The sequence below is a fragment of the Homalodisca vitripennis genome, chromosome X, assembly GCF_021130785.1.
Source record: "Homalodisca vitripennis isolate AUS2020 chromosome X, UT_GWSS_2.1, whole genome shotgun sequence".
NCBI classification, from domain to species: domain Eukaryota; kingdom Metazoa; phylum Arthropoda; class Insecta; order Hemiptera; family Cicadellidae; genus Homalodisca; species Homalodisca vitripennis.
Window position 1 is genome coordinate 67,970,531 of NC_060215.1, and position 20,896 is coordinate 67,991,426.

The window sequence follows — 20,896 nt, forward strand, 5'->3', positions numbered from 1 at the left end:
GAATTTTCATAGTAAAATCTTGGTTAAAAGGGCAGTTGTTATCGAAATAAAAAATAGAAGTTATTATTTGTAAATTATTTGCTTTATATGTCTAAACACACAAATAAACAAGCTAAGTGTTAATGATTTAATAGTAAATTTACTAGTTAGTTCTTGGTTCAAACTGATAGTATTAAAACTCAGTTTCCTATACTTTTTGATCCAAATTAGTACAGTGGAAGGCGGCGGAGGCATATCTCTGAACAATATATGTGTAGAACTATATCTGTTGATATACCCAAATCTAAACCTTGAGTTAGCTTGTTGAATTTCGTGAATTGTCAAACTAAAAATGGTCTATTATGTCCTTGTGTATCCACGTTTCATACGGCAACGTTGTTCAGAGGATGTGTAAACATCTATTTTCAAAGATGCTTTATTCTGGAGAAGAACACAATAAGAGTGATCTCAAATATGGGAATCAGAAGGTCTTGCAGAGATCGAGAGAGTTACACTCGGTGACACTTCCTTTCCTCTACATATACAATTATGTCTGGCATTGTTGTCAAACGTGGGTATGTTTTACCATGTGTACAACACTAGAGTTGACTACACACACAAATTAGCTATGGTGGGAAGGGTTGATTCCATGTGAATATTGAGGGAAGCTCCAATTCCTCCACTAAGCTCCACTAAAAGGAAGGTGAATTGGAGCTTACCTCAACATTCACTTGAGTTTATTTATACAATTAAACTATGATTCAATGTTTATTAATTGTTCATTTTTACCTTTTAACATAAAAATATTACAGATTTATAATCAGTTTCTAAGCTTCAGATTGATGCTTGCTATGAAATGTAAATTTGCATATGACATAAAGAAATTTATTATGCAATACACAATTTTATTCATTTAAAACAATGTAAATATTCAACAATTCTTAATTTAATAAACCAAGGGTTTTTAGTCGAAACAAGTAATGATTTAATTTAACAGCTCAGAACATGTCTAATTAAATTTTCAATTCATAGCTTATTAGATACCTAAATAAATTAGATGTAAACTGCATTATCATAAAAATGAAACCTATTGAAATAATGTTAATTGTACAATTAATATCCAGGTTGAATTTTTAGTTGAAATACCAATAATATCTGCTCACTAACATGCATAAGTATTCCTTATTAATTATCTGCTCTGTTTAATAATGTTTATGATGTACAGAGTGTGGTGAATGAGCGGCAGCAGCAGCAGCCAGTGGAGTTTGGAAGGAATGAAACCATGGCAGCCCAGGTCCGCCCCCGCATCTCTCTACTCACCAACATGCCCAGCACTCCTGAGTACTTACCTGCCCTGCCCAGGAATAGGATTCAACAGTGAGTACCTATTATCCTGCTTACTCTTTTCATTCCTTCTAGGAGTTTGGTTATACAAGGTGTGTTCACAAAAGTACTTGACCTAGACTTTTACCAAAAACATGGGTTATTTGATGGCAACAGCAACCTTTTCCACTTCAAAGTACTCCCCTCCGTAGTTCATTACCATTGTCAAACACTCCTCATACTTTTGGAAAAATTCCTTGAACTCATTTTTGGAATGGGAAACACAGATAATTCCGTCTTTGGATTTAGTGTGATTTTATCTACATTCTCAAATCTTTTTCCTTTCTGTGCAATTTTTAATTTTGAGAACAGCCAGAAATCACATAGAGCTATGTTAGGAGTGCAGGGAAATTGTCGAAGCTGTTTGATATTGTGTTTCATTAAAAAGTGCTGAATTGATTTTATTTTCTTTGCTGTGAACATGCCCACAGTTCATACTTTTTTTGCACTGCATCTTGTGGACATCTAGATAATATCCCTTGTTGGCTTTCTGATCTTTTGGAGCACATCCTTGGCAAAACATAGGTTTCACGATAAAAAAATGTGAGCTTTACTTTGACATTGCAAAGTCTTCTACTGTGAAGAATGAACTTTTGGTTCAAGGTGGTAGTCAAGTTCGATGGCCTGCCAAATCAATAGTTGATTACTCTCCACTGAAATGCGGCCATCTTTAAATGACCAAACCATTCTTTTAGATAATAGAACAGCTGTTTCTGTCTATACGTGGTTCTCAGATGAGTATCACATATCGTTAACAAAGTTTTGTACATCACGTCTCTGAAGAAGGGTGCCCACTGACTGGACCAACCCAACCCGGCCTGGCCTGAATTTTGTAGGATGACATGATATACATAATCAAATGGACACCTGCCCACTGCACCGAGATGGGCTAGTTAGGGCCGGTCGTAGTGGGCGGGTGTCCATTTGATTGCATGTATTTCGACATCTCCAGAAAGGCTGGGAGGGTAACGATGATAAGGGAATACATGATCTCTACTATCCTCGAGATTTTCTGCTACTGCCCGAACTAACTTACTACAGTGTAGTTCAGAGCATTCACTGTTATAGGTAATATGTAATTGCATATATTCTAAGGAAAACTGTATAGAAACATAAGTACCTTAAAATGTTCATGTAAGCAAACGCATGGGATTTATTAAGTCTCGGGAATGAAAGAAAAGTGACTATTTCAATTTGATGGCTCTAGTACAAAATCTACTTTGCTAAAATGCTTGAATGTGAAAGTTTACATTAAAAGTTTCTGATTTAGTTATTATTATTAAAGTAATATACACTATAAACAGAATTTCTTTAATTTTGAACAGCAATTTTAGTTATCTAAAACTATTATTTTGCTTGCATAAATAAATTTGATATCAATTAAATGTTTATTCATTCTAGATGTGCTTTTTGTGGAATTGAAATACATTAGAATACAGGGATCTGCCATGCCAGATTCCACATGTCCAATGTTAAACTTATGAGAGTTTTAGTTTAAAATAGCTAATTACAAAACACGTGTGTTGCTCAAACAGGTATTCTCAATCCACTACAACTTAATATCAGCTGATTATTAGAACATTCACTAACCAACTTATCACCTTATTTCTTTATGGTGGTTTACAGTAATTTGTGATGTTTGCGCAACATTTTAAGCAAGTACTGACTAGCTCCATGTGAGTATGACGGGATACAAGTATTTATATAAACATTAATATATGAGTACATATAAACACAATTGTAGAACATATTATGAGCTCTTAAATGTTAACAATGTCTTAGAATAAAATTCCAGAGCTAGGGGTGCGATTGCGCAATGGGGCCTCTCTTCCACAGGAATTATCCAAACAAAAATTAATAATACTTTTTGTATAAATACTATTTATAAACATATACTTATTTAACAACAAAGTGTTTATATCACATCAGAGGGATGGTCCAAGCCCATGAGCAGTAGTGCTAACATAAAGTCGTATCTCTTGACAGTATCAAATTCTATGGTAAAAACTAGTAACAACGTTTCATAATATATCGGGAGATATTTGATGAACTGCTCCAGTGATGCACTGAGTTTGCCTTGATTGTTTGAGTTTTAGCAGTTTTGGTTGTTTGATGGTTTACTTTATACTATCCCTTGAGTTATTTGTATAGAATTAAAAAATTACTTTTTTTCAATATTCGTCATGAGATTATTGCATAAGTACCAGCTTTGAAGTTGATTTAAAGGGATGTTAACAATTCTTTTTTAAGTCTCACATGCCCCTGATCTTAAAAAGTACTTGTATTAATCCCATTGCATGTGAAAATATGGCGATGACATAATAAGGGCTGATCTCCCAGAAAAGCTGGAGTGAGCCAGATGGTTGCAATGTGCGGAGTAAGGCCAAAGTAGTGCAGGCCGGGGCGGTTTCAGTGGGTGCCGTGCTTAAGCATAATGGCCAACTTTCTAGCAAAACTTAATGCAATCTCTTTGCTCAAGATGTTCAGTCATAGTGAAATATGACTCAAGAATGTGTAACAGGGTCCTTTTATAAAACAGAGCCCTGTGACTTATAGACCAAGTGGAGAAGAGAGAATGTTTTGTGACGGTCTCAAAAGGGTTTCTCTGTTCTCAGGGCTGGGTTTACTTATAGGCTAAAAGGCTATAGCTCTGGAGCAGCATATTGGGGGAGAGGTGGCAAATTATGGGGAAAAAAAGCATAGAATTTTATATAAACTTAAAGACATAGATTTAAAAAGAAAGTTATAGAATGCATTAAGCACAACAACATTTTTTAGACAGCAGGAGTATTAGGTCGAAAAGACAGGCTCTTCTAGTGTTGTTGCTATAATTAAAATAGGCTCTTTCTGTGGTTTCATAAATATTGTTCTGTTGGCTGCTGTATATAGTACAATTATAATACATTTTATCACTCATGAATTACTAATTGGCATAAGATTGGGGACTGGCTGACATCACTGTTAGCTGTGGCACTGCTACCACTGCTATTCATTCTGCAATGATCACAATCATAAAGAAAGCGACTTTGATCTTATTTTGTAACAGTAAACTTTTATATCCTCAATAATCATCATGTTTTCTTTTTAAAGTTAATAAAAAGAATGTTAAAGCAGATAGTTATTACGACAGTGTAATGTATTAGATTACTGGCTGTTTTATTACTAATTATATGTATTTCGTAGTTATATAGTAATATAATCATGTATAATAATCCTGTTTTTTTTTTAAGTGGGCTGATCTATTCAATTCAATTCAATTTAAAATTTCTTTATTCAGACCTGTAACAGATTACAAGAATAGCGTCACAATAAATCTCAATATAAATTTATCATTTATATATTATAACATAAAAATCAGTTTGACACTCACTGAAAAAGTAAGATTTGGCTATGTAGCCTTCTACAGAGTAACTTAAAGCAATTTTTTACATCAAGGCAGTTATTAGTTAAGGTAATTATTAGGTAATTTAAGGCGATTTTATACATTTCTAAACATACCCAACAATACTTAAAAGTTATTTACATATTGAAACAAAAAGTCTTCAAAAGAATACAAGGATAACGTTAATAAATAATCTTTAAGTAGTTTTTTGAAATTTTCATAATTTTGCTCATTTTGAATATTGAGAGGAAGGTTAAACAAAAATTTTCTGCCGATGAAACTAGTTTTCTTTACATAAAACTTCAGCCTATGTTGTTCCACATATCTGCTACGTCTTAAATTGTGATCATGGTGATTTAAAATACTAATTGGGTTGTTATATTTTTTTACGTATAAAACAGTTTCATAAATGTATACATCATATACAGTCAAAATTTGAAGTTGAGAAAAGTATGGTTTCACTGTATCTCTTTGTTTTAGGTTAAAAATTATTCTTAAAGGTTTTTTTTGTTGTAGTAAGATTCTGTCCAGATTTCTTTTAGTTGTGGCTCCGTATATGCGTATATTGTAAGACATATGGGAATTTACCATAGCAAAGTAGATGGCTTTCAATGTCTCAATGCTATACACCCTTGACATTTGGCGTAAAGCAAATAGACCGGAGGACTTTTTTTTACCACATAATCAACATGTTTCTCCCAACCTAAATTCTGATCTAATATTATTCCAAGAAACTTTGTATTGTCTACTTGATTCGATTTTGAATTTTCTAAATATATGTTAGGCTCAAATTGTAATCTTGATTGTTTAAATTATGTAATGTTAATTATAGGCACTACATTGTTAAAATTGCATGGTGTTCATCGTATATATTCTGTTTTTCATTCAACTTGTCATATAAGGAAGGTATAAATGTATAGGATATAATAATTTAGTTATTTCCAATAAAAATTAGTTTAAAGATAAATGAGTTGTTTTTACAATTGATTTCAGTTATAAACAAATATAGGAAACATAGTTCTTTTAAATATTCCTCACATGGATGGCAGCATTATTTATGCACAATGAATGGTACAATGCCATATATATATATACAGGGTGTATATTATGTCTGGAAACACCCAAATATATCCTTTAATAATTTAAATATAAATTTGAAACCTCTTACAATCGTGATAGAGATTGGGCATCTACTTTTTGGAACAATGTTTTGTTTATGTCACACCAACGGGGGACGTCCTGCCGAGGGTATCGTGAATATTCTTAATGGAAGCCTATACCTTGTGATACATAATTTTAAAGGTAATAGCTTACTGAATTTGAATGCCACAAACCGCATCTCAAGGGAATTATTCCATCAGAAAATAGAGCATTTTTAGTATTGAAAATTTACTGATGTTCAACAATGTAATTTTAACATGGTTCTTGCCACAAAATGTGTTACACTAATTTTTTAGCATTTTTTTAAATGTTCAATTAAATAAAACAAAAATTTCATTTTAAGCTGGTTCTATTAGCACAAATTTGCCAGTTTTTATTACAGTTACAATTATGGAAATACTTATGTTATTGATTTCTTATTACAAATAAAAAATAATGTATGCTGTTAGAAAAGTCTTACAACAAACGTTTTACCTGCATTTGGTGTCAAAGCAATTGTTCGAACTGTGTTCCTTCTACGGTTTGACAATGAGCCAATCTTGTGTAAAATGATTCGACAGAGTTGCCTAACATTTCTTCAGTTATCAAAGCAATCTCCTCTATAATCCTGTTTCTTAGGTCTTCCAAATTATGAGGCTTTCTTCTATAAACATTGGATTTTAAATGACCCCATAGGAAATAATCGATTGGTGACAAATCCGGAGATCTTGGAGGCCATTCGATTTCTCCTCTTCGGCCAATCCATTTATGAGGAAACCTTAAATCCAAATACTCTCTTACCTGTCTCCCATAATGGGGTGGAGCACCATCCTGCTGAAAACCATACATTATCAAAGTATTCTCCTGATGCAATTTGAATAGCTGGGATTATTTCATTTTGGAGCATATTGTAGTAAAGTTTGGCATTTAAATTTCCATTGATGAAAAAGGGTCCAACAATTTTGTTACCTAAAAATTCCACACCATACGTTCAGTTTTTGTGGTTGCTGTGAATGGGACTCAGTAATCCAATGTGGGTTTTCACTAGCCCAGTAACGGCAATTGTGCCTGTTAACATTGCCATTTAGGAAAAAAAGTTGCCTCATCAGAAAAATAGTATGTTGGTCAGAAAATCTCTATTGTCATCACATTTGCGCATCACAAGTTCACAAAACTCAACTCTTCTGTCGTAATCATCCTCACTTAACTGTTGGACTAAATGAACTTTAAATGGTTTGTATTTATTAATTTTCAAAATATTACTCACAGACATAGGGTGCATATCATGTTGCTGTGCAGCTTTTCTGAGCGATGTATGTGGGTCTTCAATGGGTCTTCAATAAATGTTTGCAAAACATCTAGTGCATGTTCTTCATCTGTTGCAGATTGTATCCTACCCGACTTTGGCCGATTACGTACACTCCCTGTCATTTCAAAAAACGCTCAATAGTTTTTGATATTGTTGAAAACACTTATGGGATTCCTTTCTGGGAAAGTGTCATTAACACAAATTACAAACTTCCCGATAAGATCTTTGACGATCGCCATATCCTCGCATCATCAACAGAGTAATTCGTTCTCTTTCAGACAATTCCATTAAAATGCCAAATAAAAACTGAAACTACTGTAATTAGATAACTTGTTGACAGCAATGCTTCAGAGACACTGATTAACTCGACAGGAATGATATGACCTTTGTCCATTTGTAATTCCCAAGCTTAGACCTGTCTAGTGGAAAGCTCCATGCTCAACAAACTGAAACCTGTAGACCAGATGATTAATAACACAATAATGTTTCTCATAGGGCTAGTGACCTTTGTCTCTTTAAACATTCCTGCTGACTGGAAAACACCAAGTACAGATTCATAAGTAATCAGAGAAAGTGACTCATAAGTTTTATTCATTGTAATAAAAAACTGGTAAATTTGTACTAATGAAACCAGCTTAAAAATAAATTGTTTATTTTATTTTAATTGAACATTTAAAAAATGCTAAAAAAATTAGTGTAACACATTTTGTGGCAAGAACCATGTTAAAATTACATTGTTGAACATCAGTAAATTTTCAATACTAAAAAATGCTCTATTTCTGATAGAATAATTCCTTTGAGATGCGGTTTGTGGCATTCAATTCAGTAAGCTATTACCTTTTAAAATTATGTATCACAAGGTATAGGCTTCCATTAAGAATATATTCACGATACCCTCGGCAGGACGTCCCTGTTTGGTGTGACAATAAACAAAAACATTGTTCAAAAAGTAGATGCCCAATCTCTATCACGATTGTAAGAGGTTTCAAATTTATATTTAAATTATTAAAGGATATATTTGGGTGTTTCCAGACATAATATACACCCTGTATATATATATATATATATATATATTATGTAGCTTTAGAGAAATGAGTGATAGCTTAAATTGTAAAAGAGAATAGGTTATGTATCCTTATGGGGATTGTGTGAAAAATGTGCGTTAATAGCAGTTCAGTGTGGCAAATTTTAGACAGCACTACCATGTTGTCTTTTACTAAGAGTTGTATTTGAATTTTATAGTACTGATCTCATTTTGATAACATTTAATTATTTGTTTTTGTTTGTACTCAATACAACATATTTTATATTTTTCTGTAATATAATAACGATCAATGTTTCTTTCATACCACTAGATAGTACAAAATCCAACGATTCATATAGCAACAAAATTTAGCGTTTGATATATCTTGTTATAGACAATCACATAATGAAAGTTAATACTTTTAGGGGGAGTTATACTGGAGTTATACTGTGGCCATCAGTTCGGGGGGTAGAAATAATCCATGGAGAGCAGATTTTAATATCCGCCTCTGCTTTCACATCCACGTCTGGTCTGAGATTGTCAGTTATGTATTAATCGGCCAACATAGGGAGGTTGAATACTTTTTGAACACACCCTATACATGTTATTTAGAATTCTTGTCAAATATTTTAAGACTGTTCTTTGGGTGCAGATAAATCACATATTTGTTGAAATCAAACTTTAAATTTAAAATCTTCTTTTCTCTGGTCTGTATGCTAAGAAAAATCTTAAACAATTAGCTGATATTTAAACTGCCAAAACAGTATATTTTGGACTATGTAAGTCTCATATTACTTATAACCTTATTATTTGAAGTGAACAGCAGTCGTTCAGCAACATGGAACGAGTATTGATTCAGCAGAAACAAGCTTTAAGGATACTTGCATATCTACATCTTTTAAGGAACTGGGATTTATGACAGTGGTCAACCTGTACATTCAAGAGGTAGTCATGTATGCTGATAATAAAAATCCACCAAGCAAGAACATCATCCACAGCTATCACATCAGACATGCTACATTCTTCGCTATACGTTAACATCTCCTCTTTCTGTATAAAAGACAACCGATCTTCATTGGCTGCAGACTACATAATCTTCCATCAACTCCCATCTTCATCATCTTTCATGTTCTTCTCTGTATCTTCCAGAACAACTGAGAAGAATGAGAGGACAGAACCTGAAGAGGGAGCAAATGCTTGACATAACAATCATACTACAACATAGTTCTACAATGGCAATTAAATCCATTATATATATCATTTTACTAACTTATTTTACTTTGTAACTTACCGACAAACAGCAGCTAACACATTGTATTTTTACATTCTGTTAACTTTTGTAATGTATTTGTGTTTCTCTATGAAATAACAAATCAAGAAATTGATTGATTGAACATTATCAATTAACATTGGTGGTGCTTTGCAATGGTTGTACTGAAGACAGGAAGGATGTTGTAATAAGTAGTTTTAAATTTGAAAATATTTTTTTAATTTTAGAGTTTATTAGTTTTAATTTATTTTCTTCTATAATGATTAATATTTCATATTTTTCAGAGGAGAGCCATATCGGGAGAGAGAGCGTGAGAGGACCATTGACCTGGTCACCCCATCAACTAGGTATATTTCATTAGATTATGATAACTTCAAAGTACAGTATAATATTTTAATAACTATTATGTACTGTGAAGATAAAGTTTAAATTAAACATTTATGGTTGTTTAACAATCTTATTTATTAATTTTTACTAACTAATATTTGCCAACAAGTCTGGTATAGTTATTAATGAACATCTGTTTAAATAGTCTGCTATGCCTTTATAACTGATCCAGTTTTATAAAACCAACAACTAAATTTGTTCAGTAGTGTTAGATATCTGATCTAAATTTATATATCAGTGTATTCATTAAATAACATTTTTACATAATACGAAACTAGACCATGGTTTTACTGTAACGTGTTATAGCATGCTCTAATAGCTAATTGCTTTGATCTCTTTAAATATATTATTCTATTTATTTGTATTTCATTTTATAATACCAAATTGGATCCATCCACTCTGTAAAAGCGATCTGGATAACCCGGAGGTCTTTATAAACAAGGTTGTACTGAGTGTTATTCGAGTGACTTACAAATCAGTATAACTTTACATAGATTTACTGGTCCAGTATACCCATATTTAATCCTGAACTTTTGTACCACAAAAGAATAAAAATCCCTTACAAACATTGTTTAGTAAGGTTAAATATGTTTTTGTCCATCCTGTTTAGAAATGTAATAACTAAACTGTAATAGTTATTTGTTTTATTAAAACAATTTTTATGCCTGATTTAATGTCTTTATAGTGAATGTTTTGATCATTTAATAAAACAAGATACAATTATGAAACTTGTAGACATCGTTAAGAAGCTGCCAGAATACTGCCAGTAGTGTGTAAAAGTTTGAAATTGACACAAATAACTTTCACGCTACAAATCCTTCAACATATATTTAATAACAAAATCACCCAGGTTTTATTACAAACATTTGGTATAACACAAGGTGATGCCTGTCCCAGCATCAAATTTCAATAGCAATCCTTCAATGGTCTCTGGTTTTTTTTATTACTTAAATTTGAGTCTATTTAATTTTTAATTATATAGTAAAGTTACATCAATTTTGGCATTGGCTGTGCCAAACCTACAAAGTATCCTTAGCCCACTGTTTGCTCAATTTCTAGGAGGTTTCCAGGTGAAGTGTATTTTAGTGGTACAATGAGGATTTGCTGGAAATCCTACAAAGATTATTAACTAAAATACACAGGAAAGCACACGTGCCTGTAAAATGTTATGAAATCTATTCAATGATCACAATGATATAAATGAAAACTTAAATTAATTTGTTAATCTATTGTTACAATAACTTGTATAAAAAGCAGTATATTATCGTAACAATATAATTTACACAGAATTTGATAATAGAAATAGTAGACACTAATTAACTAGTCAAACAATAATTAGAATTTAACATATCAAGATTTGAGGAGTGTTAAGCTTATTATATCCAGAAAAAAGATTGTAGTGTCAATTTTTCACCCATATGAACAAAAGTTCATGGCATTTCTGGTTTAATGTTACATCTGTCCTGTTTATTGCACTCTTTGTTCATTGTGAACACTAGAAGCAAGATTGTCTCTATTTTACTGTAGTTCTTTCATTTGGCGTCTAATCGAAATGTTTCTATTGTTTTTGTGTTAATACAATATAGATAATATTTTTATAACTATTAAAAATAAAATTATCTCACTCAAAGAGTAGTTTCTAACTATTTATAATCCATTATTACATTTTTAACTCCTCCGCCACCTGAAATTTTTATAATACAGAGTATGCATGAACTATCTCTATGGGTTTCCCGTTATTAACCACTAGTTTAATTCCATATTTGATTTTCTTGGTTCTAGTGTTACTGGCTTATAATACATAAGTCAACATTAGATCATTTTATATACACAAGGCGAGTTTTTTTAAGTAAGTACTGTTTTCAAATTCTGCCACTACAGAACTGCAGTCATTGTCCTATGTTTCCACAATGTCTACCTGCACCTGTGCACAAGCCACAGATGCCATTACAGCAAAAGTCAACCTTGTTTAATTCTATTTGTGGATTTTAAAATGCCTCTGCCAATTGAGAATCCTGTACATTATGAAATACGCGCTGTTATTTATTTTCTTAGTGCTGAAAGCAATTGAAATTCACCGTCAGATTTTCAAAGTGTAAGGAAAAAGCATTATGAGTGAAAGAATGGAACACATATGGGTAGGAGCTAGGGAAAAGACGGTCAAATGAATGTTCATGATGAGAAACGGATTGGGCGACCCTCAGTGATAGCTGACAATTTGGTTCAGAAATTGAATGAAAACATGACAATTAACAGAAGTTTCATGATTTCTTTGTCATAAGATCAGTTTATTTAAGTTTCAGGGAGTGTTTTCCATTCATTTTTATTGAACCTTTCGCATGCAGCAAAACAAACACAAGATTTGGCTGGGAAAAACAAAACAAACTTATCATAACATTTGGCTGGGGAATCATCATTATCACATTACTTTTCATCCTCCATACAGCTCCAATCTAGCACCCCGTGACTACCAGTGTATTTGTAACAGAAGGAGCATCTTGAAGGTCAGTGGCACAATGACAACAATAGCGCCAAAACGATTGTGTTGCAGGCACTGTTAAATTAGACGGCAAACATCTGTAACAACTATTATACAAAAGGATATTTTTCGATATGATAGGTGTCTTAATATTGATGGCAATTTGGTGGAAAAGCTTAGGCTTTCGTATACATTTATAACTGTTACGAAAAGATTACTTGCTTTTTTATATATATCAAAACTGTACTTACTTAAAAAATACTCCTTGTATTGAGCTGTACTAGTTCCAGTGTAAGAGTCTATGTTGGAAAAGTAGTATTACTTTTTCCAGCGTGTTATCCATGGAATGATGTAACCATTTGACATTTTGGGTACTGCAAATTATAAATTCCCTGAAGATGTAGCATTTAATCAGAATACAATTAGTTGCTATAATCCTCCAACTGTTCTTAGTATTTTCCCGCCAAGCCGTTTTTTCCCAGTTTTAAAAGCTATATTTCTAAAATATGTACAAAATATTCTTTTACTGCTAACCGAACTGTATTTGCTATCATTTTGTTCACAATGAACAGTATAATACAATTATAATAAGTAATTATGTAAATATTTTCATTTGAATGTTTTACAGTGCATGGGGAATAATTTTTGTTATTTGCTTGAAAAAAGGGGGAGGGGTGTGCCTGAAAAATATAGTTCAGTATATAAATGTTCAAATTCCAAAATAGCCTAAAGGTCACAAATTTAGTCTATTTTCAGAGAATGTGTCGTTTTGTATGAATCTTTGGGTAGTTTTAGCGCGGAAAACAGAAAGTAGTTCATAAGCATGGGTTTTGTGATCAAAAACACATACATTTGTAAAAATGTTTATAAATTGTTATAAACTGTAGACCTAACTATTTGGTATAATTGTATTTACAATAAAATAGAGAATAGTGTAATAATAAATATTGTGACAAAACCTATAATTTTTATTTTTTATGGTTAGTAAAAATCACAATTTGTATAATAGGTTGCTAAAAAAAAGGGATAATTACCTGATAAAAACAGTTATATAGATATAGATTTAGTAATATTTTGTTATAAAACTAAAAACACTGGGTGAAACAATTTTATTGTAGACGAAAATAGCAACGTTATTCTAAAATTACTCTGCTGTCATAGAACAAATTAAAAACAAACCCTGTGTTCAGCAACTCTTTACCTTTCATAATGGTATATGAATCACGTCGATACTTGATTGCTTATGTATTATAACAAATGAGATTAAGCAGGCGGATGGGCCCGTGCTCCAAATGAACAGATATCTGTTGATTGGTATTTAAGAAATGAAAATAAACAACGGATGTCCGTTGAATGGCAGTCGGAGGGTTAATCTGAATTTGTTCAAGATTTGTATCGTGTTACTAACACAAGTAAATCAAGTTTTCTTGAGGTTTCTTAGCATAATTTTAAAACTTCAATAATTTTTAATCTATCAGAATTTTATTTTTATAATGTGAAGTATAGATTTGATGCTATTACGTTTGAAATGAAATGTTCACAGTAAAGACTTGGTAAAGAAAGGACCATTAACCTTAAGTTTTAAACCTTAATAAGGCAGTGCTTAACCTAGGCAAGATTATACTTAGATTATTCACTACAAATTACTTATATCTCTGCTTGTTATATCCTATTTCTGTGAGGTGTCCACTGTTGAAGTGAATTTACTGGTACTACTAGAACAGAGTAGGGAATTTTAATAATTTATGCTAAGCCATCTGGTATTCTTCTGTTTATGCCATCAAAAGTAGGTCTGTTCTATTAAGGGTCTGTGTTTATTCATTGATTTTTGATTTGCTGTTATTAGAGTAGCATACCAAGGTCACACTTGAGACATTCTCACATAAAACTCTTAATATGGCAAAAAAAGCTTAAGGTTGATAAAAATTGAAAGTAATTGTGTAGTATTTGAACACACTCCCTAAAAAGTGTCTTGAGTTCCACTGGGGTGGCAGTAACTTTTTCATGAAGCTCTGAAGAACAACTTAATAGTATGTCCCTCTCCACTTCTATTGAAGATGACAATGTTGATTGTGTTGTACATGAGAGAATTATATTTATGAAGAGTAAAAAAAGTTTAATGCTGTTGCATCTGAGCTTGAAATTTTATATGCGAGTGTTTACATTACATTTCATAATGATTAGTGTGTATGTTAATTTGTGTTTAGTTCTGAACATTTTATCCTGTAAACAAATTAACAGTAAATATGTTTCAGGAGATGATTGACATAGGAGGTTTTTTAATCTCAGACAAAACATCCATTGTATGATTAATAAAAAAATGGATTCTATAATCCAGTGAATAAACTATGCTTGTTGTCAGAAATGATTGAAGCTTTAGATGGCAGTAATAGAAAGAAACCAAACAGTTTAGCTCTTTCACCATCAGTCCTATTAATAACAAGAAGATAATATCCTCTTCAGTGAATATCGAATAACAATTTATAGGCAACAATTTTAGGAACGTTATTTACTCTATACCTTGTGTACAGAAATTTGCTCATGTTGTTATCTTTATATTCAATTATAAATATTATTAATTTGAAGCATTTATTAATTGCAGATGAATGTGCTTGCTTTGTCATTTTAGTCCTATTTCTTATATACGAGGGGGTACCAAAAAGTAACCGGAATTGTATTGCTGGCAGCCGGCAGCGTGTAGTACACATTCCTGCCGCTAGGCGTGTGTCGCGCAACCCGTTGCGAGCTCAGTGACCCCAGTTCCGTTGTCCTAGTGCATTCTGTTCGTTCGTAGTGACTGTTTTCGCTAACCCTGTTTTGTTCTTGTTTCGTTTTTTGTCATGGCAAGTTTAAGTGAACAACGTGCAGCTGTGAAATTTTGTTTTTTACTTGGTAAAAATGCTGCAGAAACTATTTTAATGTTGAATACAGCTTACAAAGATGATGCTATGGGGAAAACTCAGGTCTACGAGTGGTTCGCTCGATTTAAAAATGGCGACATGTCGATTGAAGACAAACCTCGTTCTAGACGTCCATCAACCTCTCGAACGGACGAAAATGTTGAGAAAATTCGTGAACTTGTGCTCACCGACCGTCGACAGACAATTGAGGAACTATCAGAGAGTAGTGGGTTAACTTGGAGCTCGGTTCAGCGAATTTTAACAGGAGATTTAGGACTGAAAAGGGTTGCTGCCAAATTTGTTCCTCGACTTCTGACTGACCATCAAAAGGCACATCGAGTTGAAACTTGCTGCCTTCTGAAAGAACATCTCGAAAATGATCCCGATTTTCTGGAAAAGGTAATTACTGGTGATGAGTCATGGTGCTATGGTTATGACCCAGAAACGAAGCAACAGTCAAGCCAATGGAAGTCGCCATCTTCACCTCGTCCAAAAAAATGTCGGCAAGTCAAATCAAAACATCAAAACCATGTTGATTTGCTTTTTTGATGCTAAAGGCATTGTTCATTCTGAGTTTGTTCCTCCAGGTCAGACTGTCAACCAAACATTTTATTTGGAGATTTTAAGAAGATTGCGCAACAGTGTTCGCCAGAAAAGACCCGATTTGTGGCAGACTGGAGACTGGTTCTTCCACCACAACGCACCGGCACACACAGCCATCTCAGTTAGGCAGTTTTTAGCCAAAAACGGCATGGTTCCGCTGCCCCACGCACCTTACTCGCCTGACCTCGCTCCATGCGACTTTTTTTTATTTCCACACATGAAAAGAGGCTTGAAAGGTCAACGATTTGACAGCGTTGAAGAGGTTAAGAAAAAAACGAAGCTCGAGCTTGCAGCCATTTCTAAAGATGACTACAAAAAATGTTTTGATCAATGGAAATACCGTTGGGACAAGTGTATTAGTTGTAATGGAGATTATTTTGAAGGAGATAAGGTCGTATTGTAAAAAATTTGATAATATATAATTTTTATAAAATAATTCCGGTTTTTTTTGGGTACCCCCTCGTAATAAGAACCTTAAGAAACATCCTATTTTTGCAGACCATAATTACTGATTCAATATCCAGTTGATGCACTTACATGTTCTGTAAACTAATTTTCACTTTACTACAAGCCTTGTCATTCAGCCACAAAAACTACAGAAGTGATATTTTCCTCATCTATAACTATTAGATTCAGTCATTTCTTGGTAGTAGACATAGTTTCTTTATAATCACATGCACAAACACACTACACATTAAAAACCAGCCGTACTCAGTGTGTTAATGTACATTTGGTTTTGGATATATTGTTATGTGTGTGTGTGTGTGAGAGAGTGAAAATTTTAATAGATTACAAAGACATTGTTAACCTATTAACTGGCCTATGCCCAGTAAACCTTACAGTTAAATGTTGTGAAAAATAATCATTTGAATTATTCCATTTAAGAGCTTTTAGTTGATATTACAGTAAATAACTTCCTGTTGCCACACTGACTGCACTCAATAAATAAACTGACTACCAAGAAGCAGATCGTTTGTGTAAAATAGTACCCAAAGTGATACATCACGTCTAAGAGTATTTAGAAGTATCATTAGTTTCAAATCTTTATATTAAGGCCGACGTTGTTATGAACAAAGCTTTTCTTAATTTTAAATTTACCAAATTGCATTGGGACTAAGCCAAGCAACTTTGAATCCTAAATAGTTATTAGCTTACTATAAATATCTAAAAATACCTGAATTTTGTTATTTATCACCACAAATACCAGGGCTTTTGATAATTTTTTTATCTGCAACAATACTCTGGTCACACAGCAGTCACTCCATTCGTAAAATTGATGGTAATCCGTTGTTTACCGGACAGTTTAATGATCTGTTCTATGGTACGTGTCTGCGTGGTACCCTAAACACAGGAAAGTGTAGGATACGCGGTGATTGTGTTTGTAACGGATGTTGCAGCAGGGAGCTGCAGTTTCGGGGCAGGGGGAGAGAGATAGAAATGGCGTTGGACTATGTGGTGACGCCTTCCAGAAGGTAGGCTTGTACAGATGTTTGGTGTCGCATGGCGCTATTCGTTGTCTCAGCAGAGCTGATTGTCTACTCTAAATGCTTTCAGTGTACTGGCTGGAGGAGCACTTTTGTTTTGTCTGTTAAACAACAAATTAAGTTTATATCATTAAAAATATTGAAAAGAAGATGTTTTACTAAATATTAAGTGTTTAGGAAGGCTATAATGTTAATAACATAGTTTATTTGATCTGTTTATGCATTCAAAACCACAAATTTAAGTTTAACTAAACACTCGTGAACAAATATTATAAATTGCCAAATTTGATTATGACAGTGGGATTGATTGAGATTGGTCTTGCTTCGACGATACAGCCAGAGATGATTTTAAGGGTTCAAGTCCCTCCCGAAATACCTGTCCTGAAATAATGAAAGCTATTAATTAAAGATAACATTTCATGAAGAAATGCCAACCCATTGAAACATGTTATATGTTTGAGCGAAAGTAATCCCATTAAAATTATTTATTTTTAAGTTTTTCAATGAGCGTAACCATTTTGAGTTTTAAAATCTCTGCATGGTTCCTCCAGAATTTCTGATATGGAGATAGTACAAAGACAGTAAATATGACCTGATATACTGTATGTAAAAAATGTACCATATATAAAAGATTCACATTTTTTCTATTTTGGTAGTTTTAATATTACCTACTTGGAAAAAGTCAATCAGAGATCCTGTTTTTAAATAGAGGCAGAGAAAGAAATGCCATAACCATAGAAAAGTATCATTTATGTGCCAATGTGGAAAATTGAAAAAAGAAGATTTTGAAGAAGAAGACTAAATAGAGAAATGAAGACCTGGCAGTAAACCTGTATTCTTATTGAGTGAGCTTCAAGAAAAACATTATCAATATGGTAAAAATCTTGTAATGACATTATTATATATAAAAAAGGCCTATGTAAATAAGAAGAAAATGTGAAAGCCTTGAAGAAAAATGAAGTTGAGAGGATTATAGTACACTAAGTCAAACAGGCACATGAAAATTTTACTTTATTTTTCATAAAAAGAAAAATGCGATCCAAACGTGCCTTACTAGTATAATGAAAAAATATTTTTCTTCAGTAGCTTGCAAAATTACTTACTACTTATGTAAAATTACTTACTACTTATGTATAATTACTTACATTTCAGGCGGAAAACAAGACATCCAAGAATTAACGGAGTCTAGTAACTAAACAATTGTTTTTTTTTTATTTTTTAACTGCAATTTCATTATTTTATCTTCTGAGACTCAAAATTGACTTTATAAAATTCAAATTCATTTTATTTATTTCTGATTGTTGAATAAGCTGAACTTGTGCACACTTTTAATATACGTAAATCAATGACAACTTCTAGTATTTATTTAATTAATACATCAAGCTATGCATAGCTGGGTATATTCAATATTTAATAAAGTTCGAAATAAATTTGCAATTTATATTTTAAAAGTTATGAAGTAAAACTTTTATTTAAACAGTTTTATTTAAAAATTTCATAGATTATTAAGTGGGTAATACCCTTTAGAAAACAAATGCATTGGATACATAAAAATAGTGGGCTTTAAATTTTGAAGTAGTAACAGATCTCATTAGCTACTAGTGTGGATTTATTTGTATTGTGAGAAGAATTAATTTCTAGCATACATGAATTTTGTATAGAATCTGTGGTTTGTTTTTTATGTTAATTTTTAATAACAAGTTCAAATGAGGAAGTTTTTTATAAAATGTTTTTGATCAAACTCTTATACCTATATGCACACAAAAGTTTTATAAAATATGGCAAAAGTATCACCTTGATCCAATTGTTGAAAACTCTTTTAGAGCCGGATAAAGAAATTACAAGCCATGAAATTGTATATCCTCATTTTACATAATCCTAAAAACAAACATAATTGGCAAAGCTAGTGTATTCATATTAATATTTTGAAGCAGTAAGAGAAGGGGACTGCTTGACTTAGTCTGTCATGGCTCAAATAGACTAACAACGACCTTGGAACTTTTTGTGTTATTGCATATAGATAGGAGAATGTTTATATACATTATATGGCACAATTTATTTTATATAAAGTTTGTACTGTATTAAATAAGATCCAAAATGGGATTGGTTATAATAGTGCCAACAGTTAAATAATTGAAAAAAGTTAGTGTTAATAATTGAAATTTATATTTGTTTCCTTTTTATGCCATACATTATTTCTATTTTCGTAATTTGAAATCTAGTTGTGATTTAAAATATAATTAAGTTATAATCAGTCATAAGTAGATTGTATAGTAGCAATTCAAAATATGAAACAGTTTTTAGAAAATATTTTGAAGTTTAGAAGTAATAACTTTACTTGTACAATCCATAAAATAAAATAAACATTTAAATCTCTTGATTCTAACATGACTCATAGTGTATCATACAGGTTGGTCTTCCATATCACCAACAGTGTAAAATAACCACTAAGATTAAAATTACACCACTAAGTTTTGTTGACACAGAATATGTAGCATTACATCTGTGACATGAGTTAGTTTGGAATGTTGTGACTAGAAACACAACATCAAGTCTCTGATGTTTAACGTAAAATGTTTTTAGAAAGACATACAATAAAAACATAAAACATGAATGTCTATGGGTTCATTGGCCAATAAAATCCATCTGCAGTAAAAAATATTTTTTTTTACCGGTTAATAAATTGTTATTAATACTGTTCCTTTCCTAAAGACTGATGTACCTTATCCAGTGTTTTATACATGTTTGTAATATAATTTAAAATTGCTTCTGAGTACATAAATACAAATTTTGCAGTTAGTGTGATTTAAGTTTTTATTATACTCAGGCATTGACTTGTTTTCAATTTTAAGTCAGTAATATACATTACAATACATTAAAGTCTTTACATGTTATACACTTAAAAAATTAATTATTAATAAATATGCAAAGATATGTCAAAATTTGTATGTGTTTTGTAGTTTCTGTAATTTTTAAGATTTAGTAGTTAAAATATAATTCAAATAACTGAACTTTATTTTAAATCTAAAGAATTACATGTTACATATAAGAAATAATTAATTACTGTCCTGGAAGTAATGTAATACATAATACAAGACTCATTAAGATACCAGTCATATACTTTGTAATGTTAAAGCAGTGGCACAACAGTAAAGCCGTCACCTATGAAGGGGTGGCTAAATTCAACTTTGGTAGTATGTATACCATTGTATCATATATGTCTTGATGTGTTAATTAAAAATTGTAGTTTTCCGGTAAATGTGTTTGTTTAAAATTTTTAGTGTCAAAACATGTAAACACAAGAACTCTATTTGTACAGAGATGAAAACTTAAAAAATAGTGTTAGTGTGCATTTAGGTACATTATAACTAAAGTACATGTCACTTGTAGGATATCCATAAACATTATGTAGCCCTTTAAAATCCAAACTTTTAGGTAATTCTCCTGAAAGCATTTGACAATATTTAAAAGAATCCATATTTATGTATCATCATTTTTAACCCTCATTGTTCTTATACCATTTAAAAAATCTGAATTGTAATAATATATTCAGAAA

At 32.0% G+C, this 20,896-nt stretch overlaps 1 protein-coding gene across 6 annotated transcripts in view; it reads left to right on the forward strand.

Moving 5' to 3' along the window:
• Positions 1-20,896, forward strand: part of LOC124369128 — a 338,533-nt gene that overhangs the window by 186,224 nt on the left and 131,413 nt on the right. For all 6 annotated transcript variants that reach the window (XM_046826895.1, XM_046826892.1, XM_046826891.1 and 3 more), the window contains 2 exons: positions 1,205-1,356; positions 9,772-9,834. In XM_046826895.1, coding sequence (XP_046682851.1) covers positions 1,205-1,356; positions 9,772-9,834 — 215 coding nt within the window. The remainder of the gene's footprint in view (positions 1-1,204; positions 1,357-9,771; positions 9,835-20,896) is intronic.